Below are 21,557 nucleotides of genomic sequence, written 5' to 3'. Positions count from 1 at the left end.
GGGAGGAGGGGGGAGGTGGGGGAAGGAGGGGTGGGACGGGGGGTTAGCCATGGAGGGGTGTTTCATCATCCCCAACAAGACTTTACGAGACACGACGACGCATGACGGAGCACAAACACACGCACAGGGCCTGGGCAAGACCGTCACCACCATCTCCCTCATCGTCACGCACACCAACCCCGAGGACAGCGCACCGGGCGCAGCCGAAGCGGCAGCAGCAGCAGCAGCAGCAGCCGCGGCCGAGGGAGGCGGTGCCGAAGGCGCTGCCGCCAATGGCGCCGGCGCAACGGCAGCAGCTGCAGCTGCAGCGGCAGGGGCCCCAGGGGTTGCGGCGACCAGCGGCGGTGGGGCCGGGCACGGGCACTTGGGCGGGCCGGGCAGCTCCCAATCTCCGCCGCGGCAGCAGCAGCAGCGGCGCCGCGGGGGGCGCGGCAGCAGCGGCAGCGCTGACGGGGATCAAGGGGAGGACCAGGATCGAGATCAGGATCAGGATCGGGATGAGGGTGAGGATCAGGAGGATCAGCAGGAGGAGGAGGATGAGATGGTGGCGGAGGATGAGAGCGAGGAGCGGGTGGACGAGCAGGGGGTGCGGCTGGGGGCGCTGAGGGCTGAGCGCGAGGCGGCGGCGGCTGAAGCGGCGGCGGAGGCGGGCGGCGCGGCGGCGGATATGCTGGCGGAGGAGGCTGCGGCGGCAGGGGCGGCGGAGGAGGTGGCGGCGGAGGTGGCGGCGGAGGCGGTGGAGGCGGCGGAGGCGGCGGCTGCAGAAGAGGTGCCGCTCGCTGTGAAGGCAGCTGCGGCGAAGGCGAAGGCGAAGGCAAAGGGCGGCTGGCAGCGGCTGCAGCCGGGGGCGTCGCCAAGGCTGGAGCCGGGGGCGGTGGCGGGCGCTGCTGGCGCTGCTGCTGCTGCTGCGGCTATGGGTGTGAAGGCTGAGGGCGGTGCGGAGGCGGCGCCGGGGGATGTGGGGCTGGTCGGGGCTGCGGTGAAGGTGGAAGGGGCGGCGGAGGCAGAAGGGGCAGAGGAGGCGGAGGCAGCGGGCGTCAAGGCCGAGCCTGAGGCCAGTCCTGATGCTGACGTCCACATGGCGGATGTCATCAAGCCCGAGGTCATCAAGCCTGAGGTCCGGATCAAGGATGACATCGGCAACATCAAAGACGAGGTCGGGGTCAAGGCCGAGGTCAAAGATGAGATCAAGCCTGACCCCATGGATGTCGATGACGCCGCGCCCTCGCCCTCGCCCCAGCTACAGCCGCCCCAGCTACAGCAGCAGCAGCAGCAGCAGCGGTGGGCGCAGGTGCTGCAGCCCGGGCCTGTGGGGCCGGTGGGGCCCGTGCCTGACTTTGTGGACCTGGCGGGAGGCGGCGATGGCGAGTACGACGAAGAGGAGGAGGAGGAGGAGGATCCCACCACCGGCATCTACACACAGGAGCAATCCCCCGACATCCTATCCATCACGGACGGCCCCTCGCCGGCATCAGCCGCCGCCAGAGGCGGCGGCGGCGCCGCCGCAGGCGCGCACGGCAGCGGCGCTGCGGCGGCGGCGGCGCCGCCGCAGCCTCGGCCGGCGGGCGCGGGCGCCGCCGCCTCCGCCGCCTTCGGCGGCCGGGCCAAGGGCGTCAAGGGTGCCGAGGTGGTGTATGCGCCGGAGCCGCCCGGGCTGCTGCTGGGGGGCACACTGGTTGTGTGTCCCACCAGTGTGCTGCACCAGTGGGCGCGGGAGATCAAGGCCAAGGTGGGGTCGAGCGCGTGTGTGTTGACATTGCGTGTCGAGTGTGTGGGGCCTGCCAGCCGCAGCGGCAGCAGGAGAAAACGAAGGTTCTGTCTTCATGCATGTCTACGATTCCCTGGCACTCAGGCCCCCCATCCCCACACCCTACGCCATTCCCGCACCCATGTGCCTGGCTACAAACTCGCTTTTTCTTCATCAATCATAAAATTGTAACCACGCACGCACACACACACACACACACACGTCTTTGCGCAATGTTTTCCTTGTGCTCTTTAACACACACACACACAAACACACACACGCACACGCACACACACACGCACGCACACACACACGCACACGCCCACCGCCCCCTCAGGTGTCCCCCGCCGCGGGGCTGGTGGTGCACGTGTACCACGGCAAGGAGCGGGCGGGCAGCGCGAGGGCGCTGGCGGGCATGGGCGTGGTGCTCACCACCTACGGTACACTGGCGCAGGAGGCGCCGGCCAGGGACAGGGCGGCGGCGGTGAGGCTGGGCGCGAGGCAGGTGCGTGCGCGAGTGTGTGTGTGGTGGGAGGGAGGGTGGGCGGGAGGGAGGGAGGGTTATGACAAGCCCAACGAAAGCAAGACCCAGAAGCAGAGCGCGGCGGAGGTTGGGCCTTACCCTGTTTCTTGGACGCGCACGGACCCGTTGACAGGTACTAAGACCTGTGTGCGTATTTACATGTGTGCATGTGAGCTAACTCGGTCTGGCCCGGTGGCGGCTGTGCAGGGAGGCGGCGAGGACAGCGGAGGCGACGAGGTGGGTGCGCGTGGCGGGGTCTGTGCGGGCATGTGTGCGGGGTGTGTGTGCTGTGGGAGCGTGTGTGCGGGTGTGTGTACTTGGGATGTGTGTAGCGCTCAAAACGGGAAGGGGGAGATGTGTGCACGATCGGGGGCTGACATGGGGTATGGCGTGTCCGTGCCTGCTGCCAGACACATGCATTGAAGTACTGCCATGTATGATTTAGAAGCCGCTCAGACGCTTTTGCATCGCTCATGTTGCTCAAGTGGCTTTGTGTTGTTGGGGGTGTGGCGCGGCTGTCACTGGTGTGCAGTATGGTGGCGGCGGCGGCCGCGGCCGTGGTGGCGGCGGTGGCGGTGGCGGCGGCAGGGGCCGCGGCAAGGGCGGTGCGGGTGGCGGCAGCGGCGCGGGCGGCATTATCTACCAGGTCAAATGGAGGCGGTGAGTGGTTGTGAGGGGCCAAGTGCAACCTATAGAGTAGAAGGAATGAGCGGCATGGAAACATGGATGCTGCATGGGGTCACACTGACACTAACACACACGCGCACATACGCCGGTACATCCACACGCCTTCTCCCCCCGGGATGGGTTCTCCATGGGATGGGCCCTCGTGCAATGACGACCCCCCGCGCACTCCACTCTAGTCCGCTCCACCAGCACGCCCCTACACCCCTTACCCCGCACCCACCCACCCCTCTCCTCACCCCCCCCCCCACCCCTGTCTACTTCGCTACACTTCTCTGTACCCATCCTTGCAACCCCCCCCCCCCACCACCACCACCACCCCCACCGCAGTGTGGTGCTGGACGAGGCTCAGTCCATCAAGAACCCGCGCACCCTGGCCGCGCACGCCGCCTGGGCGCTGCACGCGCACTGCCGCTGGTGCCTCAGCGGCACGCCCATACAGAACTCCGTGGACGACCTGTACAGCTACTTCAGGTGGGGGGCGGGGGGGCGGGGTTAGCGGCATTAATATATTAATATAACTAATAAATAAGCAAAACGGGCGGAGGGGGCTGTAGGTACCTTCTTTGCAATCCCATGAAGCCAGGACCCGGTCATGGGGTTGGGTAGGGGTTCGGTGTGTAGTTTGTCCCAGTCCCAGCTAAACGGGAGCATGTGTGGTGGCCTGGTGGGAAGCCAACACGAACGTTTCGCAGCACATTGCTTCGCATCACCCAGCAGTCACCGCACCCCCAACGCACACGACCCCACCCTGTCCCCCCCCCCCTAATGCCTCTGCCTGTGCTCCGCTCGTTTAGCTTGGTTTGGTCTAGTTTGGGCTGGAATTTATCACTCCCCACCCCGCTCCCCCCTCCCCCTGTACCGCTTTTCCAAACATCCGTGGGCTGGGGTTACACCACCACAACCACCCTCCTCCCTCCCTTCCCCGGCGCCCCAGGTTCCTGCGCTACGCGCCCTACTGCGACCCGCGGCAGTGGCGCGAGCTGATCAAGGGGCGCATCACGTCCGACCCCTCCCGGGGGTACAAGTTCCTGCAGGCAGTGCTGCAGGTGCGTGCGTGCGTGTGTTTGTGCGTGTGTTTGCAAGTGGGTTGCTGCCTTCGTTGTTGTCACAAGTGACATCGAGTGCAAGGTGTAAACCAACCGCCCCTCTGCGCCTACCCAGCCCCAACCAAACCGCTCCTGCCTTCCTTCAAGGGCTACACCACAGGGCTACACCCACCCACCCCTAACCCCACTCCGCAAGCCCTCACCCCTCTACACCCCCACCCCCCATCCCACCCCACCCCACCCCACCCCACCCCACCCTAACCGCCCCCTCACCCCACAATGCCCCACACCCCCACACCCCCAACCCCCTCTCACCCCCTCTCACCCCCCCCCCCCCACACCCCACACCCCACCCCCCACACCACCGCCCCAGGCTGTGCTGCTCCGCCGCACCAAGCAGTCCACCCTCAACGGCGAGCCCATCATCCGCCTGCCGGGGCGGCAGCAGGCGCTGGTGCAGGAGCGCTTCAGCGCGGCGGAGGCGGCCTTCTACAGTCAGGTGTGGGGGAGAGGGGGCAGGGTGGAGTGTGGGGGGGGGGAGGGGGAAGGGGGTTTGGTTTGCCCCAGCCCAAGAGGGGGGTTTGGTTGGGCGGGGAAAGGAGGGAGGGGGAGGAGGGTGGGGCGCGTGGTGTGGAGGGCGGAAATGGGTCTTGGGAGCCGGTATTGGTCAGAACATGTGCATAGGTGTGAGGGCCGGCAATAAAGTACCGGTAAATGGCGAAAATAGCTTGTGTGGCGGCGAAAAGGGCGAAAATAGCTTGTGTGGCGGCGAAATTGGGGAAATTAGCTTGTGTGGCGGCGAAAATGGGTGGAAGGGTGAGTCTCACTCCTTGTACGCCCACTGTCCCTCACATTTTAACAGGAAGCCCCTCACATTCCTACACGCCACCCACAGGTACAGCAGGATTCCCTCAAGGCGCTACACGAGGCCCAGAGCCAAGCCGACACCACCACTGCCGCCGGAGGCGCAGCCGCCAATGGCAGCGGCGGCGGCGGCGGTTCGCGGCAGTACGTCAACATGCTGCACTCGCTGTTGAAGCTGCGGCAGGCCTGCAACCACCCCTGGCTGGTGCGGGGCGGCCGGCAGTGGCACAAGAGTGGTGGGTGGCGGCAGGGGGGCGGCGGGTGGCGGCGGGTGGCGGCGTCGGGTCTGGCATAAGAGCAGTGGATGGATGGCGGCCGGGAGTCCGGGAGCGCATGACTGCTACTTGGATTTGTCCGTCTGCAAACACACGCACCCCACAACCCGACGTCCAACACGCAACATACAGGCGCCCCCAGTGCTGCGGAGGTGGAGGCGGCGCGCAAGCTGTCGCCGGAGGCGCGGGCCGCGCTGGCGGCGGCGCTGGCGGCGGGCGGCGGCGGCGGCGGCGCGGGTGGTGGCGGCGACGTGCCGTGTGCCTGCTGTGGCGACATTGCGGAGGCGCCTGTGGCGGCGGTGCCGTGCGGCCACGTGTTCTGTGCGCAGTGCCTGGCGGGGCAGCGGGAGGGAGCCGGTGAGCGTGTGCCGTGTGTGTATGTGGGGGCGGGGGCGCGGGTTGTAAATACCAGTCCCAAAAGAAATCATCATCGCGCGGAGGAGAGCGCGGGGGCTGCCGGGGTGGGGTGGCTGGGGCAGCGGGGATGGGGGCGGGGTGCGGTGTGCTCGCCAACGCAACGCTTCGTCAAGGTCAGGAGACGCCGCCGTAGGGAAGAACCGCAATGGACGGATGCCTACTTCTCCCTTGCCATCTTTGTAACAACAACCTCCCTGACGACACTTCATGCAGGTGTGGAGGGCGAGCTGCTGTGCCCCGCCTGCAGCCGCCTGCTGCGCCCCGCCGACCTGCACAGCGCCGCCGCACTGGCCGCAGCCGACCCGGCGGCATTCGGGGGGCTGCTGGGCGGGCCGGCGCCGGGTGAGCGGGGGGGGGAGCGGGGGGGGGGGTGCCAGCAGCCGCGACGGGGAAGGGAGGGGAGGTGGTGTGTATGGCACGGTGGAGACAGAGACAGAAGGGCGAGGCAGCGGGTAGTTGGCCACATCGGCACCAATATGGCTAGACATGCTAACCCGGCCCGGCGCACACGCGCTTAATTAGGAATGCCGGCAGGGGGCTGCCGTGCCGCTCTGTGCCTGACCACACCGCCGGGCGCTGACGTACGGCACGCACACGCCCCTCCCGCACGCCCGCCTATCTGCCTACCTACAGGCGAGGGCGGCGACGGCAGCCCCGGTGCTGCCGCCACCTCTGCCTCCGCTGCCGCCACCGCCGCCACCTCTGCCACCTCTGCCGCCTCCGCCTCCGCCGCCTCTACCTCTGCCTCTGCTGCTGCCGGCGGCCCCGCCTGGACCAGCAGCGCCAAGGTGGAGCGGCTGATGGCGCTGCTGGGGGAGGTGCGCGCGCGCAACAGCGCCTCGGCGGCAGGGGCCGGCAGGTGCGGATTGTGCGCGCGTGTCCGTGCGTGTGTGTGTGTGTGTGTGTGTGTGTGTCTGTTTGTGTGTGTACCCGTGCGTGTGCGTGTGATTGGAGCCTACCATCTGTACCATCTTGTCTCCCCTGTGCCCGACGCACACACACACACACACACACACACAGACACACACGCACACACAGACACATACGCACACACACACACACACACGCGCGCCCTCAGGGCCGCGCCCTCCGCGCTCAACCCGCTGGCTGTCAAGTCCAAGTCCGACAGGCGGCTGGCGGGGGCTCTGAGGAAGCTCACGCCGCTCAGCGCCGGAGCACCCGGCAGCGGCGGAGCGGGACAGCCAGAGAAGGCGAGTGCCTTTGGAGGGAGGGGGGGTGTGGGGGCGGGGGTGGGGGTGACACGGACAAGGACACCTTGCGCCTCCCGTGGGCTCTCTGTCTGTCATCAGCTCAACTCCTTTCCCTCTGTTTGCTGACCTATGGCGCGTACACACACACACACACACACACACACACACGCACACTCGTGGCGTCTCCCCCGCATGTGCCCTCATGTCCCCTGATGCGTGCTCACTCACGTGTGCACTCACTCACGTGTGCTCGCTCATGTGTATGTGTGCTCACCTCCGCAGGTGATTGTGTTCAGCCAGTGGACGACCATGTTGGACCTGCTGGAGATCCCGCTCAAGAAGGCGCGCATGGCTTTCCGCAGGTGAGGGCGTGGATGTTTGGGTGTATGTGTGGGTGTGGGTGTGACTGTGTGTTTTGGGGGGCAGGGAGGGGGGCCAGAGAGGTGAGGTGGTAGAGGTGGGGTTGCGAGGGTGCGGCAGTGGGAAAGGGATGTGCGGTGTGGCCGTGGACACGCGTCTAGCGCAATCTCACGCCTGTCTCGCGTCTACCGCACGCCGGCGGAAACATCCATCAACAATTCGGTTTGTCGTGCATGGACGGCTAGCCCACCTCCTGCATAACTGTGTCTCCTGGATGGTGACTACACCACGCCCACCACCACACGCACATGCCGCACCCTGCCGCCAACTCCCACCCACCCCTCCCCACGTTTTAGCTTGGTTTGGTTTGGTTTGGGCTGGAATTTACAATCTCCCGCCAACTACTTCTTAAATTATAATGAATGCAACCCCCGCCCCACCCCCCAGGCTGGACGGCACCATGTCTGTGGCTCACCGGGAGCGGGCCATCCAGGACTTTGAGTCCAAGAACGAGGTCATGGTGCTTCTGGTGAGGGGCCGGCAGAGGGGCCAAGAGGGGGGGGAGTTGTAACTGCCTTCTGGGCCTGGGTTTGGAATACACAATCCGCACCACCCGCCCACCGTCTACCCCCCATGTTCGCCTCCCCCACCCTTCCCGCCGCTCATTTGTCAACGACTTCGTTTGCAGTCTTTGGTGCATCCTGTACCGCTTTCCCAACCATCTTTGCAACCCCCACCCCCCCTCTCCAGACCTCGCTCAAGGCCGCCGCGCTGGGTGTGAACCTGGTGGTGGCCAACCACGTGGTGCTGATGGACCTGTGGTGGAACCCGACCACCGAGGAGCAGGCCATAGACCGGGCGCACCGCATTGGTGGGCAGGGGGGGGCAGGGGGGCGCACCGCATTGGTGGGCAGGGGGGGCAGGGGGGCGCACCGCATTGGTGGGCAGGGGGGGCAGGGGGGGCAGGGGGGGCTGGGGGCTGGGGGGGCTGGGGGCTGGGGGCTGGGGGCTGGGGGCTGGGGGGTAGCCGTTCACGTGAAGAAGAGCGGAGTGAGGGAGGGAGGAGGGGGGCGGCCGAGGGAGGATAAGGAGGGGGGAGCCGAGGGAGGATAAGGAGTCTGTCGCGTCTCCGCTTCCCTTACTACCGCGTGCACACACACACTTGTACACAGACATACACACGTTAGCCCGCGTGTTTCCTTCCCTTGCATCAGTTCCAGACACATACCCTATACACTTACACACCTACTCGCCCACCCACGCGCCCACAGGCCAGACGCGCACGGTGTACGTGACGCGCATCGTCATCAAGGGGAGTGTGGAGGACCGCATCCTGGAGCTGCAGCAGGTGCGGGGAGGGAGGGAGTCCAGGGGAGGCTTCAGGGATGGGAAGGGGGAAGAGGGATTCAGGGGGAAGAGGTTTCAGGGGGAAGAGGTTTCAGGGGGGGCGTGTTCAGGGGGAGGGGTGTGAAGGTCATGGGGTGTGTGCGGGGGCGGGGGGGAGGAGTCGTTGGGGGCGAGCGGGCGGCGGCCCGGGTTGCGGGTCGTGTGTTTCGTCAACTTGCCTGCTCGCACACGTCCCTTGATCCTTAAGTGCTAGAAAGCACAGGCAATGCATTGGGCTATGGATCTTGCAAATTCGCACCCCCCTGTGCCTGGCTGCATCTCCACTTCTTAGATTGATTATTTATGTAATCTCCCCTGTATCCTCTCCCCCTGCCCACCCACGCCGCAGCGCAAGCGCGAGGTGGTGGCCGCCGCCCTGAGTGAGGGGCGCGACGGCTCCGCCGCCGCCGGCCGCCTCACCCTGGAGGACCTCAAGTTCCTGTTCCAGGGACTGGGCTAGCAGGGGAGCGGCAGTAGCAGGGGTGTAGCAGGGGTGTGGCAGTAGCAGGGGCAGGGGTGGCGGCAGTAGCAGCAGGAGGGCGAGGGGCTGTGTACATAGGCAAGGAGGAGCGGGTGGGGTGCAGGCAGAAGTCAGCAGTAGGAGAAGACAGGAGCAGTGTAGACGGCAGTAGAGGCAGTAGAGACGGAAGTAGCAGAAGGCAGCAGCAGACGGCATTAGCAGAAGGCAGTAGCAGCGTTTGGGGGGCTCGAAGGAGAGGGTGGCCCAGTGTTGATGGGCGGGGGCAGCTGTGCGGGTGCAGGATCACTGCGTGGCAGTTGGCGATGGCGGTGGTGATCAGTGTGCAGGGGCCGGCTCGCTGGGAGGGGGGGTATCTCGTGGGGGTAATCTCTAAATATACACCGGCACGGTTGTGGGGGCCCGCGAAGGCACGTCGAAGGACTCGGCAGGTTGTGGTTGTTGTTGCTGCGGTGTGCACGTGCTGCGATGTGGAACAGGGGCATGGGCAGGATATTACGTGTGCTGTGGCAGGATGTGTGGCTGTCACCTCGGATGGAGCAGTGCGGCTGTCACCTCGGATGGAGCAGTGCCGGAGCGAGTGGGCGTGGTGTGATGCGTTGGTGGGCCAGGCCAGGGGCCCTCCCTCCCTTGAGCCAGACCGCCAGAGCCTGTAGCATTGCCGTGCCTGTAGCCCTGTGCCTGTAGCGCTGTGGGGCCTCCTACTACACAGCTGTGAACCCAACATTCACTGGCCCCGGTGATGCGCTTGCCGTCAAGTGGGCACGAGACTCGAATTGTATGGGCACGATGCAGGCAAATGCCCTGGCTCGCACGGCATGTAACGACTGCTTTGCGTCCATCGCGTTCCTCAACACGGGATGCCTGCCTGCCTGCCACACCCCCCGGCCCCGGGCCCCAGGAGTCCTGCCTGGCTGCCCCCGCCCCAGCCAATGCGCTGAAAACCTGTCCCTCCAAGGCTCCAACTCCCAACCGCCAAGGCTACGGTGTATGTGTACAGATTGTCAGATGCCGAGATGCAGCACAAGTGTCAGAGGTGTCCAGCGGCAGATGTATAGCTGGTGACCAGGTAGGTACGTGGGTTCTGGTTCCTGGGTCCCTGAGGGATGTGTGGGCCGGGATTCTAGCCATCACACTCGGGACTTTGCTTCTCACCACTCTCTGCTCTTACAGCAGTGTCACACAGGAGCATCTGACGAGGCTGGCCGAGCAGCGGCGAAACTGTGTGAACTGGAGCCCACGCAAACGCAAACACACGCGCAGCAGCCGTCATGGCGGCTGCCCGCTGCTGCGCAATGCCATTCCACACGCCCCCTTGCTCCCGCTCGCCCGCACGCTCCCCCCTTGCTCCCACTCTCCCGCACGCTCCCCCCTAGCTCCCGCTCTCCCCCACGCCAGAGCAGCCGTATTCACGGCACCTGTCACGGCACTTGTAGCATCCAAGCCCACCGAGACGCTACCTCCCTCTCCTTGCCGCCGCCATGACGGCCGTCGCGCCGTGCCACGCCCCTCAAGCCAGCCTCACAACAAACAGCAAACCGCCTAGGACACAGCCGCCGCCCCCTGCTCCCGCGCGCTCGCACCCGCCGCCGCCCCTGTCCCAGGCAACCCAACCGCTTCCGCCGCCGCCGCCGCCGCCGCCCGCCCGTACATCATCTGCCACAGCGCCGCCGGCGGTCCGCGTGGCGGCAGCGGCAGTGCACGCGGCTGTGCGCCGCCGGCCCGCGCCGCCGCCTCCGCTGCCGCCGCCGCCTCCACCGCCGACCCCGCCAGCTCCTCCACCTCCTCAATGGCCACGGGTGCCTGTTGACAGACAAGGGGGATTTCCATGCATGCTAGGTAAGGCAAGCGGGTTATATATGCCCAAGAAACAACATTACCGTGACATTGATTGACATTATTTTGACATTGTTGGTTACGGCGGCACCGCGTCGCAACGAAAGGGCAGTCGGCGATTGACAAGCGGGTTTCCGACATGTAAACTTAACAGTAGCATCACGGCGTGCGAAAACGACACACCACTCGCCATACCTCGACGTGGCATCACGGTACAACTAAGCGGCAACAAGCGGCACCTACCCCAACCATTCAGCACCCCAACCACCACCACGGCATGCCATGCCGTGCAAACGACGTCCCGCACCTTTTATGATACATCTATCACCCAAGCCCCGTCCGCACCGCACCGCAGCCCAGCCCGGCTGTCCCTCCTCGCACCCACCTGGTCGCTGAGCACCTGGGCGCCGGCGGCGGTCACCAGCACGTCGTCCTCCAGGCGCACGCCCAGGCCCGCCAGGGGGCCGTAGCGGGGGTCATCAGGGATGTACAGGCCTGGGAGGGAGAGTTGGGAGTGGGGAGGGGGGAGGGAGAGGGGGTGAAGGGGTGTGAGGTTAAGGCCATGGGAGCAGGGCATAGGAGGGGGTGGCAGCGGGCAATGGCAGCGGGGTGGGGCAAGGGGGCGCGGCATGGGGACTGAAGCCGGGAGCGATCCTAGTGACGTGGCATTACATGAACAGCGCACGGGCACGTGCCCAGTACACCTCCACACACGCCCTCCCTCCCACTCCTGCCTCCCCACACCCTGCCTATAGTCCCCCCCTCCCCCCCTCCCCAACACCCACCCGGCTCCACTGTGATGACGGCTCCGGGCGCCAGGGGGCGGTCGTGTCCCACCAGGTGTGTGTCGTGCGTGTCCAAGCCCAGGTAGTGGCCCAGGGAGTGCCAGAAGTAGTCCCTGGGGGGGGGGGTTACATGCATTAAGTATACGAAGTGAAGTCGTAGCCAGGTACAAAGGTGGGGGGGGATTGGATGGGGTGGATTGGATTGGAGGGGTAGGTGGTCCCAGGCAAGATGGAAGGCGTAGTTGGAACGGGGCAGTGCTGCACATGCCCACAAACACGCCTATACACACACACGCCCCTCACACACGCCTACACACACGCCCACACACAGCCCACCTGTACATGCTGCCACGTATCTCTGCCAGCGAGGCGCCCGGCCTCAGCCCCAGGTCACGTATGCCCTGGCTCAGCACGTCGATGCACAGGTGGTGCAGGTCGCGGATGGAGGAGCCGGGCCGCGTGGCGGCAAGGCACCTGGGGCGGGGGGGTGCGTGTGTGTGTGTGTGTGTGTGTATGTATGTGTGTGTGTGTGTGTGTGTGTGTGTGTGTGTGTGTGTGAGAGAGAGTGAATGGTTAAGGAGGGGCGAAGCTGTAAGCCAGGCACATGGGTACAGCGGGCGCGTCGGGGGAGGGTGGGCGGGGTGGGCAGGGGGGAGGCAGGAGGGAAGTGGGGGCGTGCTGGGGCTTGCTGGCGCACGTGGCAGTGTGCTGCGGGACTGCCCCCTGCGCCGACCCCCGACCTTTGCGGTATTCGGGTGCATGCTGTACCGCTTGTCCAACCCTCTTTGCAAACCCCTCCCTTTTCCGCGTCATCTCCCCTCCAGCCCTTCGCCTCCCACCGTCACGGCACCCCTGCGCCTCTATCTTCCCACCTCACTATCTCCCTCTACCTTCCCACCTCACTACGGTATCTCCTTCTCTCCCCCCTCCCTCCCTCCCTCCCTTACCTCTGGTGCGCCTCCAAGACCACGGCGTACACGTCTCGCTGGGGCCCCGTGAAGCCGCCACGCCCGCCGCGCGCCCCCGCCCCCGCCCGGCCCGCCACCGGCCAGGTGCGTGTCACGTCCGACACGTACCCGCCGTACTCACAACCCGCGTCCATCAGCACCATCTACGCGGGTCACACAGGCAGCGGAGTTCAGGGGAAGGCGGAGGAGTGAGTAACAAGAGGGAGAGGTAGGTAACAGAGGCTTACCACCCCTACCCCACACCGCACCTGTCCCTTCCCTGTCCCTGTCCCTGCATCCCCTCCTGCTCCACACCGCCCCTGCCCCCTGCACCCCCCCACCTGGCCCAGCACGCCCCCCCTACCCACCTGCCCGGCCTGCAAACCCCCCCCCCCCACCTGCCCGGCCTGCAAACCCCCCCCCCACCTGCCCGGCCTGCAAACCCCCCCTACCCACCTGCCCGGCCTGCAAACCCCCCCTACCCACCTGCCCGGCCTGCAGCGTCTTGTCGTTGCGGCCGTAGTGGATGGTGCACGCGTCCGCACCGCCTGGGGATGGCAGTGTGTGGAGTGGGTTACTAGTGTGTGGGGTGACAGGGTGTGGGGTGAGTTGATAGTGTGTGGGGTGGCAGTGTGTGGGGTGGCAGTGTGTGGGTTGGCAGTGTGTGGGTTGGCAGTGTGTGGGTGTGTGCGTTGCGTGCCTCAGCGGCTCTGGATCGCCCCACCCCACCCACCCGCCCCACGGCGCTGCCCTTGCCTTGTAAACCTCACTCAACACTCCCCCACACGCCCTGCACCGATGCAGATTCCCCCGTCCCCACCATACAACAGACACACACACACACACACGCACACACACACACACACACACACACACACACGCACACACACGCATCCACACGCACCCGCGCACACGGTGGGGTAGGCCAGCCGCGCCGCGCCGCCCGCCTTGACGCCGTACTCGAACGCCGCCGCCAGCCCGTACTCCGTAACGCCAGGTGCCGTACTGGCCATGCAGTGCCGTAGCGCCGCCGAGGCGAGTACGGCACTGGCGCGGCAGAGGCCGGCCTCGGCGGGGCTCTTGATCAGGCGCATGTTGTGCAATAAAGGCCGCAGCGGCGCGATTCGACCCGGGGTCTCCAGCGCGGGTTTCAGCAGCGCCATGAGGGTGGAGTAGTGGTGGCCGCCCACCCGGTCCGAGTCGAACAGGAGGAGCGGGGTGGTGGAGGAGGAGGAGGAGGAGGAGGAGGAAGTGGAGGAGGAGGAGGCTGCGGCGGATGCGAGGGCGGCCAGTCGGCGTGGCATCTGGGGGACGGGAGGGTTGCGGGATGGGGCTGGTTGCGTGTCAGGGGGGTGCCAACTTGCCATCAGTGCCCTGTGAAGCCCCGGCAGCGCCTGGACCCTGTTATTGCCCCTGTGCCCGTTCAAGTCACAGCTCAGGGACAGCAGCACCCATATGCCGCACACACACCTCGCGGCCTGCACCAGCCGACCCGCCCCTGCCGTTCTGCATCCCCATCTTTCGCGTTGCTGACAGCGAGTGGCAACCACAATCCCCGCCTCCGCATCCTTCCTCCCTCCCTCTTTGAACCTTCAACCGTTCTCCCCACCTCGCCACCGCCCAACTTCCCTACTTCCCTACGTCCCTATTTCCCTACTTCCCCACCTCCCTATCTCCCTATCTCCCCACCTCCCACCCGCCTTCTCCCCATTTCTCCTCCTCCCCCACTCCTCCTTCCCCACTCCTCCTCCCCGCCCCACTCCCCCTCCTCCCCACTCCTCCTCTCCCTACCTCGTGCATGTACGCCACCTCGTCCGCCCCGAACTCGGCCGCCGCCACCTCCCGGCTCAGGGTCGCGCCGTCCCACTTGGCCCGCTGCGCGTTGGGCGCGTCGATGAACAGGACGAACTTGCCGCCGCCGCCACCACCACCACTGATTTCAGCGCCTGCATGACCCACACACATACACGCGCACATAGGCGTACATGAATACACGCATACACGGGACGCTTGCATCAGCACCCTTTGCGTTGTGTTGCGTTTTCCAGCATGGTCACAGACCCACATAGACGCACCCGTGTGCGCAGTCAGGTTTCTGCGTGGCCCACCCCAAAGCCGGCCCTGCCCTACCCGCCCACCTACCCGGAGCTCATGCAGCCTGAGGTCCATGACCGCCCACCCCCTGCCCACCGGTCAAACCCGAGTGTTATTTGCCCGGGAAGCGCCCACCAAACCCACCAAACCCACCCCCAGCCCACGTACGGCGTCTTCTCCGCTCCCACCCCCACCCCGCTAGTGTGGCTTGGTTTGGCTTGGGTTGGGCTGGTAATTCCCATCCAACCCCACACACGCCATCCACAGTTCCACACCCCACCCGCCCACCGTGTGTTCGGGCCGCGGTGATGACCGCCAGGCCGTGTTGCAGCAGACCCGTGAGGTAGTAGAAGTCCGGGTCCTGAGGCAGGGGGGGAGGGAGGGAGGGCGGGAGGGCGGGAGCGCGAGGGCGGGAGGGGGAGGGCGGGAGGGGGCGCGGTTGGGAGGGCGGGAGCGGGAGGGCGGGAGCGGGAGGGCGGGAGGGAGGGCGGTTGGGAGGGCGGGCGGGGAGCGGGAGGGCGGGAGGGAGGGCGGTTGGGAGGGCGGGCGGGGAGCGGGCGGAAAGCGTTTGGGAGGGTGGGTGGAAAGCGGGTGGGGGCCGGGTGGGCAGCGGGTGGGAAGAGGCGGGAAGAGGGAGGGGAGGTAAGGGAGAGGGGATGGTTGCACCGGCCTGCCGGTTGCGAGGTGGGGTGAGAGGCGACACGACGCGCGCAGGAAGTCTTCCAGGGGCCGTCGTCGTGTATGCTGTGTCGTGCAGGCTGCCTTACTGCCCACCCACACACCCCCGGATCGCATCCCTCACCCTCCCCTTCCTTTCCATCCCGCCACGCCACCGCCCGAAAGCCCCTCGCCTGCCCTGCGCCCTGCCAAACCCCATCGCCTGCCCCCCAGCCCCCGCACCTGGCGGTACGGCCAGGGGATTACGCCAGCCATGTAGGTGGTGGCGGCGGAGGGAAGTACGGCAATGGATCCAGGAGGTAGCAGCTCTGACAGCTGCCGCCGGCGGGCCGCGTACTCGGCGGCAGTCACGCCGGGGGTCAGCTGCCCCGGCGCGAGCAGCTCGGGATGTGTGGAACTAATCGGCTGGCCCGCGAACGGTGGCCGCTCCTCTGGGCTGGGTGCAGTCGAAAATTCTCTGCTACATATGTGCGGTGCTCGTGGTGCCGATCCGGTGCGTCCGCACATAAGGCCGCGCAGTGCAGGCACCGATGGCGCGGTGTGGCCGGCCCGCATAAGGCCGGCCACAACTCGGGTAAGCATTCTTATGGCGGCGATATTTTACGCATGCGAAGCGAACGTAAACAATCCAAGAAGTTGGGGGACGTGTAATCGATTTGTTTGCTGATAGAGAATGCTGCGCCCTTTTAAATAGTACACGTTCAGGCAGGCTGTTTTGGAATGTAAACAGCTAGCTGCACTGAAGACAGGCAGTCGATGACGTGGTCAAGACACTAGGGTTGCCGTACACCGTGTCGATGGCGGGTGACGGCTGCGAGTAGGCTGGCGCCCTCGCATATGTGCTTGTCGCAATCAGAATGCTTGCCGCTGACGAGGCAACAGGGGCAGCTGGTGGCGCGGTATGCCATGGGAGAAAGTCAAGATGCCGCGGGTGTCTGCGCGGGGATGTTGACATCACAGCGTGGGACATCGCAGCACGATGTGCCTTCGCGCAACTGAGCTGCGGATTCTGCAATTGGCATCTTTGCCAGTAACAGCACACCATGAGTCCATAAGTCCATGACCCCTGTAACTCACCACCACCGCAACGCCATCAAGCCCTACGATGTGACTTGGCTTGCCTAAAAGCACGCCAATGGATGCAGTTTGCTGCATTCGAACTCACACAGGCTTACTCCGTATATTAGTACAGCCACCCACCCATACATACAGTACACGTGCCGCACTTGCCATCCTCACATCCTCAGAACTGTTCTCCGCCTCTGGGTCCACGGGGCCTTCCCGGCCGGTTGCACACTTCCACAGAGCCACACGGCATCCACACGGCATCCACACGCGACGCCATGCCACCGGCCGCATAAAAGTAATCCGCCGTCACCATCCGTCGTGTGCGTGCCAGAGGCGCGACTCCGTGTGCTGGGCACAAGCGCCCGTCGGGTTCTTCCAAAGCGACAACAAAACACCAAAACTCGGCGCACAGGACACCGACAGACCCGAGAGGAGACACAGGCGGCAGCCGTGCGGCAGCAGCTGCTGCGCTTATATTTGCAGCGCAGAGCAAATTGCCCTAATTGATGACTGCCCGTCGCATGAATACCGTGACCTATTCGTCGCGCTTGGGCCGTGTAACAGCCCCGCATCGCATAACCTTGATGGTTATTTGGCTTGATGATTTAACACACACGCTGGCACGGTCAACAATTCGGTGCAGCCAAGGCCACGGCCACGCCCCCCCACCCCTCATGGATGCATGGGCCACAAGTCACATCACACACGCCCGGCCAGCTGCAGCTGCAGGTGCTGTGCAGCGAGGCTGTAGCAGCGCATGAGCAGTTGCGTGCTGAGCCACGTCGCTATCCCACGCCACACGCCTCACGAAGCATGTCACGTGCGTGCGTGCCATTCACTGCTACAGCCTCTCGTCACGAGGGAGTAATGGTTTCTTCGACACCCGCCTTCGCTCCCAAACACGCAAACACACTTCTTCCGTGTCCGCGCCGTGTGGCGTCATTAAGAAAGGCCAGCGCCCGCCACCGTCACGGCGGCAGGCCGCGGCGCGGCCACCCGGTACCGTACCCACGTCGTGTCGTGGTGTCGTGGGCGCCGCCGCCAGGTCCCAACTCCCAAGCACGCCACGAGCGCCCACTGCCCTACCGTACGACACCACCATGAGTCCATGAATGTGCGGCGTGCCGCATACCGTCACCGGCACATGTCGGTGCATTGGGATCACATACAAACACACACACACATTAGCGCGTATGGTTTTTCCTTGTGCTTTGTAACACACAACCGCATACGCAACCATCCCACAACCCACATACGCTTATCAATATATATCAATACAACACATGCACGCACGGCCACGTGCAACTACCGGCAAGAGTTACGCATGCTTGAGTCCAAGAGCAGCGAGTCCGAATGGCGACGTGACACACACACACACACACACACACACACACACACACACACACACACACACACACACACACACACACGCACGCACGCACGCACGCACGCACACACACACACACGCACGCACGCACGCACGCACACACACACACACACACGCACACACACACACACACACACACACACACACACACACACACACACACACACACACACACACACACACACACACATTTGCGCACACACACACACACACACACACACACACACACACACACACACACACACACATTTGCGCACGCGCCATTGGAAACTGCGCCACGTCACAAGGCACCGCCGCGGCATGTCGGCAGTGGATGTTGGCAATGCTCAAAACTCCGTGGCTGCCTGCCTGCCTTCGCTTCCTCCCGGAGCTCCCGCAGTGCCCGCTGTGCGCATGCACCCACCCACCCCTTGCCTTCCTCCCAGCAAGCCTCAACGCACCCCCAAACCCCACACCCTCCCATGATGTTCCACGTCTGTTCTGGACGTCGGCACGTCATACCTGTGATTTCATCACTGCGCTCCCCATGAACGCTTATCCACCTCTCACTGGCCCGCGCCGCCATCCACCGGCACTGCTAACAACCGCCGCCGCCGCCGCCGCCGCCGCCAACCGCCGCCGCCGCCGCCGCCAGCGACGCCCGCGTCGCCTCCACCCGCTCCCGGATCGCGGCCAGTGACGGCCGCCGCGTCGGATCCCGGACCAGGATCCATTCCACCAGATCCACCAGCTCTGGCAGACCGCCCAGGCGCGCCCGCTCCACCTCCGTCAGACTCAGCCGCTCGCCGGATCCAAAGGCCACGCGATGCGTCACTGACGCGTAATCGCCGCCGAAAAGCACGGTTCCGCTGAGCAGCTCAAAGGCCAGGCAGCCGAGTGACCAGATGTCGGATGCAAGGCCGGCGCCGGCCAGCGACTGCGGCGGCGGCTGTGCCGACTGCGCTGACTGCGGCCGGCGCGGGGCCGATGTGGGCCGCGAGGGCGATCGCGCGTCCGGCGCGGCGGAGACTGTTGAGTTGGCGTGGCTGGGCGGCGGCGGGCCGGGGCCGCGGGCAGGCGTGTGCGGCCCGGCGCCGGCGGGCCACGACAACAGCGGGCCGGAGGGCTCGGGTGCCAGGGAGCCCGCCGAGGGCCCGCCCCCCTGCCCGCCCTGGCCCCGTGGATCCTTGGTGGGCGACGTCAGCGCCTGCACCCGCAGCTGCTGCGGCCTGCCGCCCTGGCCCCCTCCCGCGCCCCCTCCTGCTGCTGCTGCTGCTCCCCCTCCTGCTGCTGCTGCTGCTCCCCCTCCTGCTCCTGCTGCTGCTGCTCCTGCTCCTGCTGCCGCCGCTCCGGCGCCTGCCCCGCGCGCGTTGAGCATGAGCATCTCCGGGCTCTTGAACACCTCGGTGCCGCGGTTGCGAGCCGTGAAGGCCTCGGCGGCACTGCGGTAAGACCGCGCCTCGCCAAAGTCCGCCAGCACGCAGCGGAACGGCACCACCGCCGCCGCGCCACCCCCCCCACCACCATTTCCAACACCAGCACTAGCAGCTTCTGCCGCGGCTCCCACCGGGGCCCATAGCTCGCCGTCGCGCACGCCCGGCAGCGGCTCAATGAGCACATTGGCGCACTTGAGGTCGAAGTGCACCACGTTGTGCGACGCCAGCAGCGCCAGCGCCTCCACCACCTGCAGCAGAGCCGACAGGTACACACGCGCCGCCGCCGCGGCGCCGGCGGCGGCCGCCGCCACGCCGTCAGGCGTGGCGGCCGCTGCGGCGGCGGAGCCGCTGGCGGCGGGCGCGGAGGTGGCGCCGGAGGCTGCGGTGGCGGCGATGGCCGCGGCGTGTGAGAGGGGGCGCTGGCGCTGGCGCCACTCGGCCAGGGAGCAGCGGTACCGGCGCATGACGATCCAGTAGGCGTCGTCGTGCATGCCGTAGTCCAGCAGCTGGCAGATGCACTCGTGGCCTGTGTGTGTGTGTGTGTGTGTGTGTGTGTGTGTGTGTGTGTGTGTGTGTGTGTGTGTGTGTTAAAAAACGAAACGAAAGCCCGCCCACGGTGTGTGTGTGTGTGTGTGTGTGTGTGTGTTTATATATGATATGAAAGATAGGCGTGAGATGGCAGAGAGATGGGAGGGGATGATAGGTGCACGATGGGAGGGAGGGACTGATTGGGCATGTGACGAGTTCAGAGGGCCGCGTGAGGGAGTGGGGCGCATGGCTGTTTCAGTCCATGGCCATACGCAGCGCTCCCTACAACGCCACGCTGTTCCAGGCCATGCACGTCGCAAATATCGCGAGGTGTGCGTGCCATGCCTCGCCCATCCCTCTGGCCTCTGGGCATCCCACGCCTAACCCCATTGTCGCGTGCCACTCCGTTGTCAAGCATCGACCACGCTCTCCTCCTCGCTCTATTGCATTGGGTTTGGTTTAGTTTGGGCTGGTATCTACAACCCCCCCCCCCCCCACCTCTGAACCGCTCCATGACCGCCACCTCGCCGAACACGTCCCCCAGCACGCAGCTGTCGTACACACTGCCCGGCAGCTGCAGCGTCTTGATCACCACCTGCACCGCGCCCGAACCGGCTGTAGCAACCGCCGCCGCGGGGCTGGCTGTAGCACCCGCACCCGCCGCCGCACCCGCTGCTACTGCCGCCAGGACCAGTGACAAGCCGGCTTCGCCGGGCGCCGCCGCCGCCGGCGCCGCCGCCGCCGGCGCTGCTGCCGCTGCTGCTACTGCTACCTCCATGCGTGCCCTGTAGATGTTGCCGTACGCTCCCCGGGTTACGAACTGCAGGTTGGTATAGCGGCCGGCGTCAAACAGCGGGCGGCTCAGCAGCTGCAGCGCACGCGTCACACCGCACGGCCGCGTGGCCGCCGCCGCCGCGATCGCAGCCGCCGACAACTGCGGCTGCGGCTGCGGCTGCTGCGGCCGAGGCGAGCCGGCGGCGGCGGCGGCGGCGCTGGCTGTAGCTGCGGCAGTAGCAGCTGCAGATGCGGATCGGGAGGACGTGGCGCCCGCCTGGGCAACGGTGATAACGGTGGTGGTGGTGGTGGCGGTGGTGGTGGAGGTCGCCAGTTGGGCGGGGGAGCCGGGGTTGGGCGAGGGCCCCGCGGAGGGCGCTGACGACCCCCAGGCAGGCCGCGGCGCCGCCCCGCCGGCACCCGCCGCCGCCGAGCGCGCCGACGACGCCCGAGACGATGTGGCCCCACTGCCGCCGCCAGCCGCTGCCGCCGCCGGCGCCCCTGCCCCTGCTACTGCCGTCGCCGGCGCTGCTACTGCCACTGCCGCCGCTGCTACTGCCGCCGCCGAGGCGGCGGCGGAGGCGATGGCCTGCCGCGCCCTGCGCTGCGCGCCGCGGCACAGGTCGTGCACTACTCCGGCGTTGCGCGGCGCGTTGAGGTGCCACAGCAGCACGTGCTCTGCGTGCGGCAGGCCGGCGTCGCCCGGGTGCTGTGTCACGTAGGCCGTGTCCAGCGTGCCTGTGTGGGGGGTGCGGGGTCGGGGAGGGGCGGAGGATTGGGTTGGTTTGGCGAGGGGCGGTGAGAAGCACAGAAGTAAAGAAGGAGATGGAATGACGAGAAGGGATGGATAGGGCAAGACAGGAAGGGTACAGCATAAAGGGACGGGTGGGAACGTGCGGGGCGGCTGCCGATTACGTGAGAGGGTCCTAGCGGGTGTGCAGGGTGCGGCCGCGCGCATCGGCGCATGGAACGGGAGGTGGGGTGGGTGGGCGGTCGCGTGCTGGCGTCACAGCCCTCTATTAGCCGTACTAATGGACAGCTACCCCTCCCT

The 21,557-nt window shown here is 66.2% G+C and overlaps 3 protein-coding genes across 4 annotated transcripts in view; 1 reads left to right on the top strand and 2 right to left on the bottom strand.

Annotated features, from left to right (window-relative positions):
• The window catches only part of CHLRE_01g046237v5 (uncharacterized protein), a 15,641-nt gene extending 5,811 nt beyond the window's left edge, over positions 1-9,830 (top strand). For both annotated transcript variants that reach the window (XM_043058889.1, XM_043058888.1), the window contains exons 9-25: positions 128-1,729; positions 2,085-2,252; positions 2,478-2,507; positions 2,803-2,930; positions 3,285-3,428; positions 3,892-4,003; positions 4,377-4,502; positions 4,899-5,103; positions 5,275-5,499; positions 5,773-5,901; positions 6,193-6,418; positions 6,638-6,770; positions 7,053-7,132; positions 7,578-7,659; positions 7,881-8,001; positions 8,402-8,478; positions 8,866-9,830. In XM_043058889.1, the coding sequence (XP_042928805.1) occupies positions 128-1,729; positions 2,085-2,252; positions 2,478-2,507; positions 2,803-2,930; positions 3,285-3,428; positions 3,892-4,003; positions 4,377-4,502; positions 4,899-5,103; positions 5,275-5,499; positions 5,773-5,901; positions 6,193-6,418; positions 6,638-6,770; positions 7,053-7,132; positions 7,578-7,659; positions 7,881-8,001; positions 8,402-8,478; positions 8,866-8,976 (3,699 nt within the window). In that variant the 3' untranslated portion in view covers positions 8,977-9,830. The remainder of the gene's footprint in view (positions 1-127; positions 1,730-2,084; positions 2,253-2,477; positions 2,508-2,802; positions 2,931-3,284; positions 3,429-3,891; positions 4,004-4,376; positions 4,503-4,898; positions 5,104-5,274; positions 5,500-5,772; positions 5,902-6,192; positions 6,419-6,637; positions 6,771-7,052; positions 7,133-7,577; positions 7,660-7,880; positions 8,002-8,401; positions 8,479-8,865) is intronic.
• A 157-nt stretch (positions 9,831-9,987) lies between these two features.
• Positions 9,988-16,169, bottom strand: CHLRE_01g046150v5 (uncharacterized protein). The gene is made up of 10 exons (XM_043058887.1): positions 15,557-16,169; positions 14,945-15,017; positions 14,354-14,508; positions 13,467-13,866; positions 13,049-13,110; positions 12,563-12,726; positions 11,952-12,089; positions 11,616-11,728; positions 11,216-11,325; positions 9,988-10,797 (listed from the first exon to the last, which is right to left on the bottom strand). The coding sequence occupies exons 1-10, from the start codon at positions 15,914-15,916 to the stop codon at positions 10,537-10,539; spliced, it is 1,836 nt and encodes a 611-aa protein (XP_042928803.1). The 5' UTR covers positions 15,917-16,169; the 3' UTR covers positions 9,988-10,536.
• Positions 16,170-16,247: 78 nt separating this feature from the next.
• Positions 16,248-21,557, bottom strand: part of CHLRE_01g046052v5 (uncharacterized protein) — a 10,242-nt gene continuing 4,932 nt past the window's right edge. Inside the window, exons 7-8 of the mRNA XM_043058886.1 lie at positions 20,231-21,244; positions 16,248-19,730 (exon numbers count right to left, since the gene is read on the bottom strand). Coding sequence (XP_042928802.1) covers positions 18,367-19,730; positions 20,231-21,244 — 2,378 coding nt within the window. The 3' untranslated portion in view covers positions 16,248-18,366. The remainder of the gene's footprint in view (positions 19,731-20,230; positions 21,245-21,557) is intronic.

This window comes from Chlamydomonas reinhardtii, chromosome 1, assembly GCF_000002595.2.
Source record: "Chlamydomonas reinhardtii strain CC-503 cw92 mt+ chromosome 1, whole genome shotgun sequence".
Taxonomy (NCBI): domain Eukaryota; kingdom Viridiplantae; phylum Chlorophyta; class Chlorophyceae; order Chlamydomonadales; family Chlamydomonadaceae; genus Chlamydomonas; species Chlamydomonas reinhardtii.
Note: the sequence above shows the minus strand (reverse complement) of the source record. Positions and strands in the feature narration are given on the sequence as shown.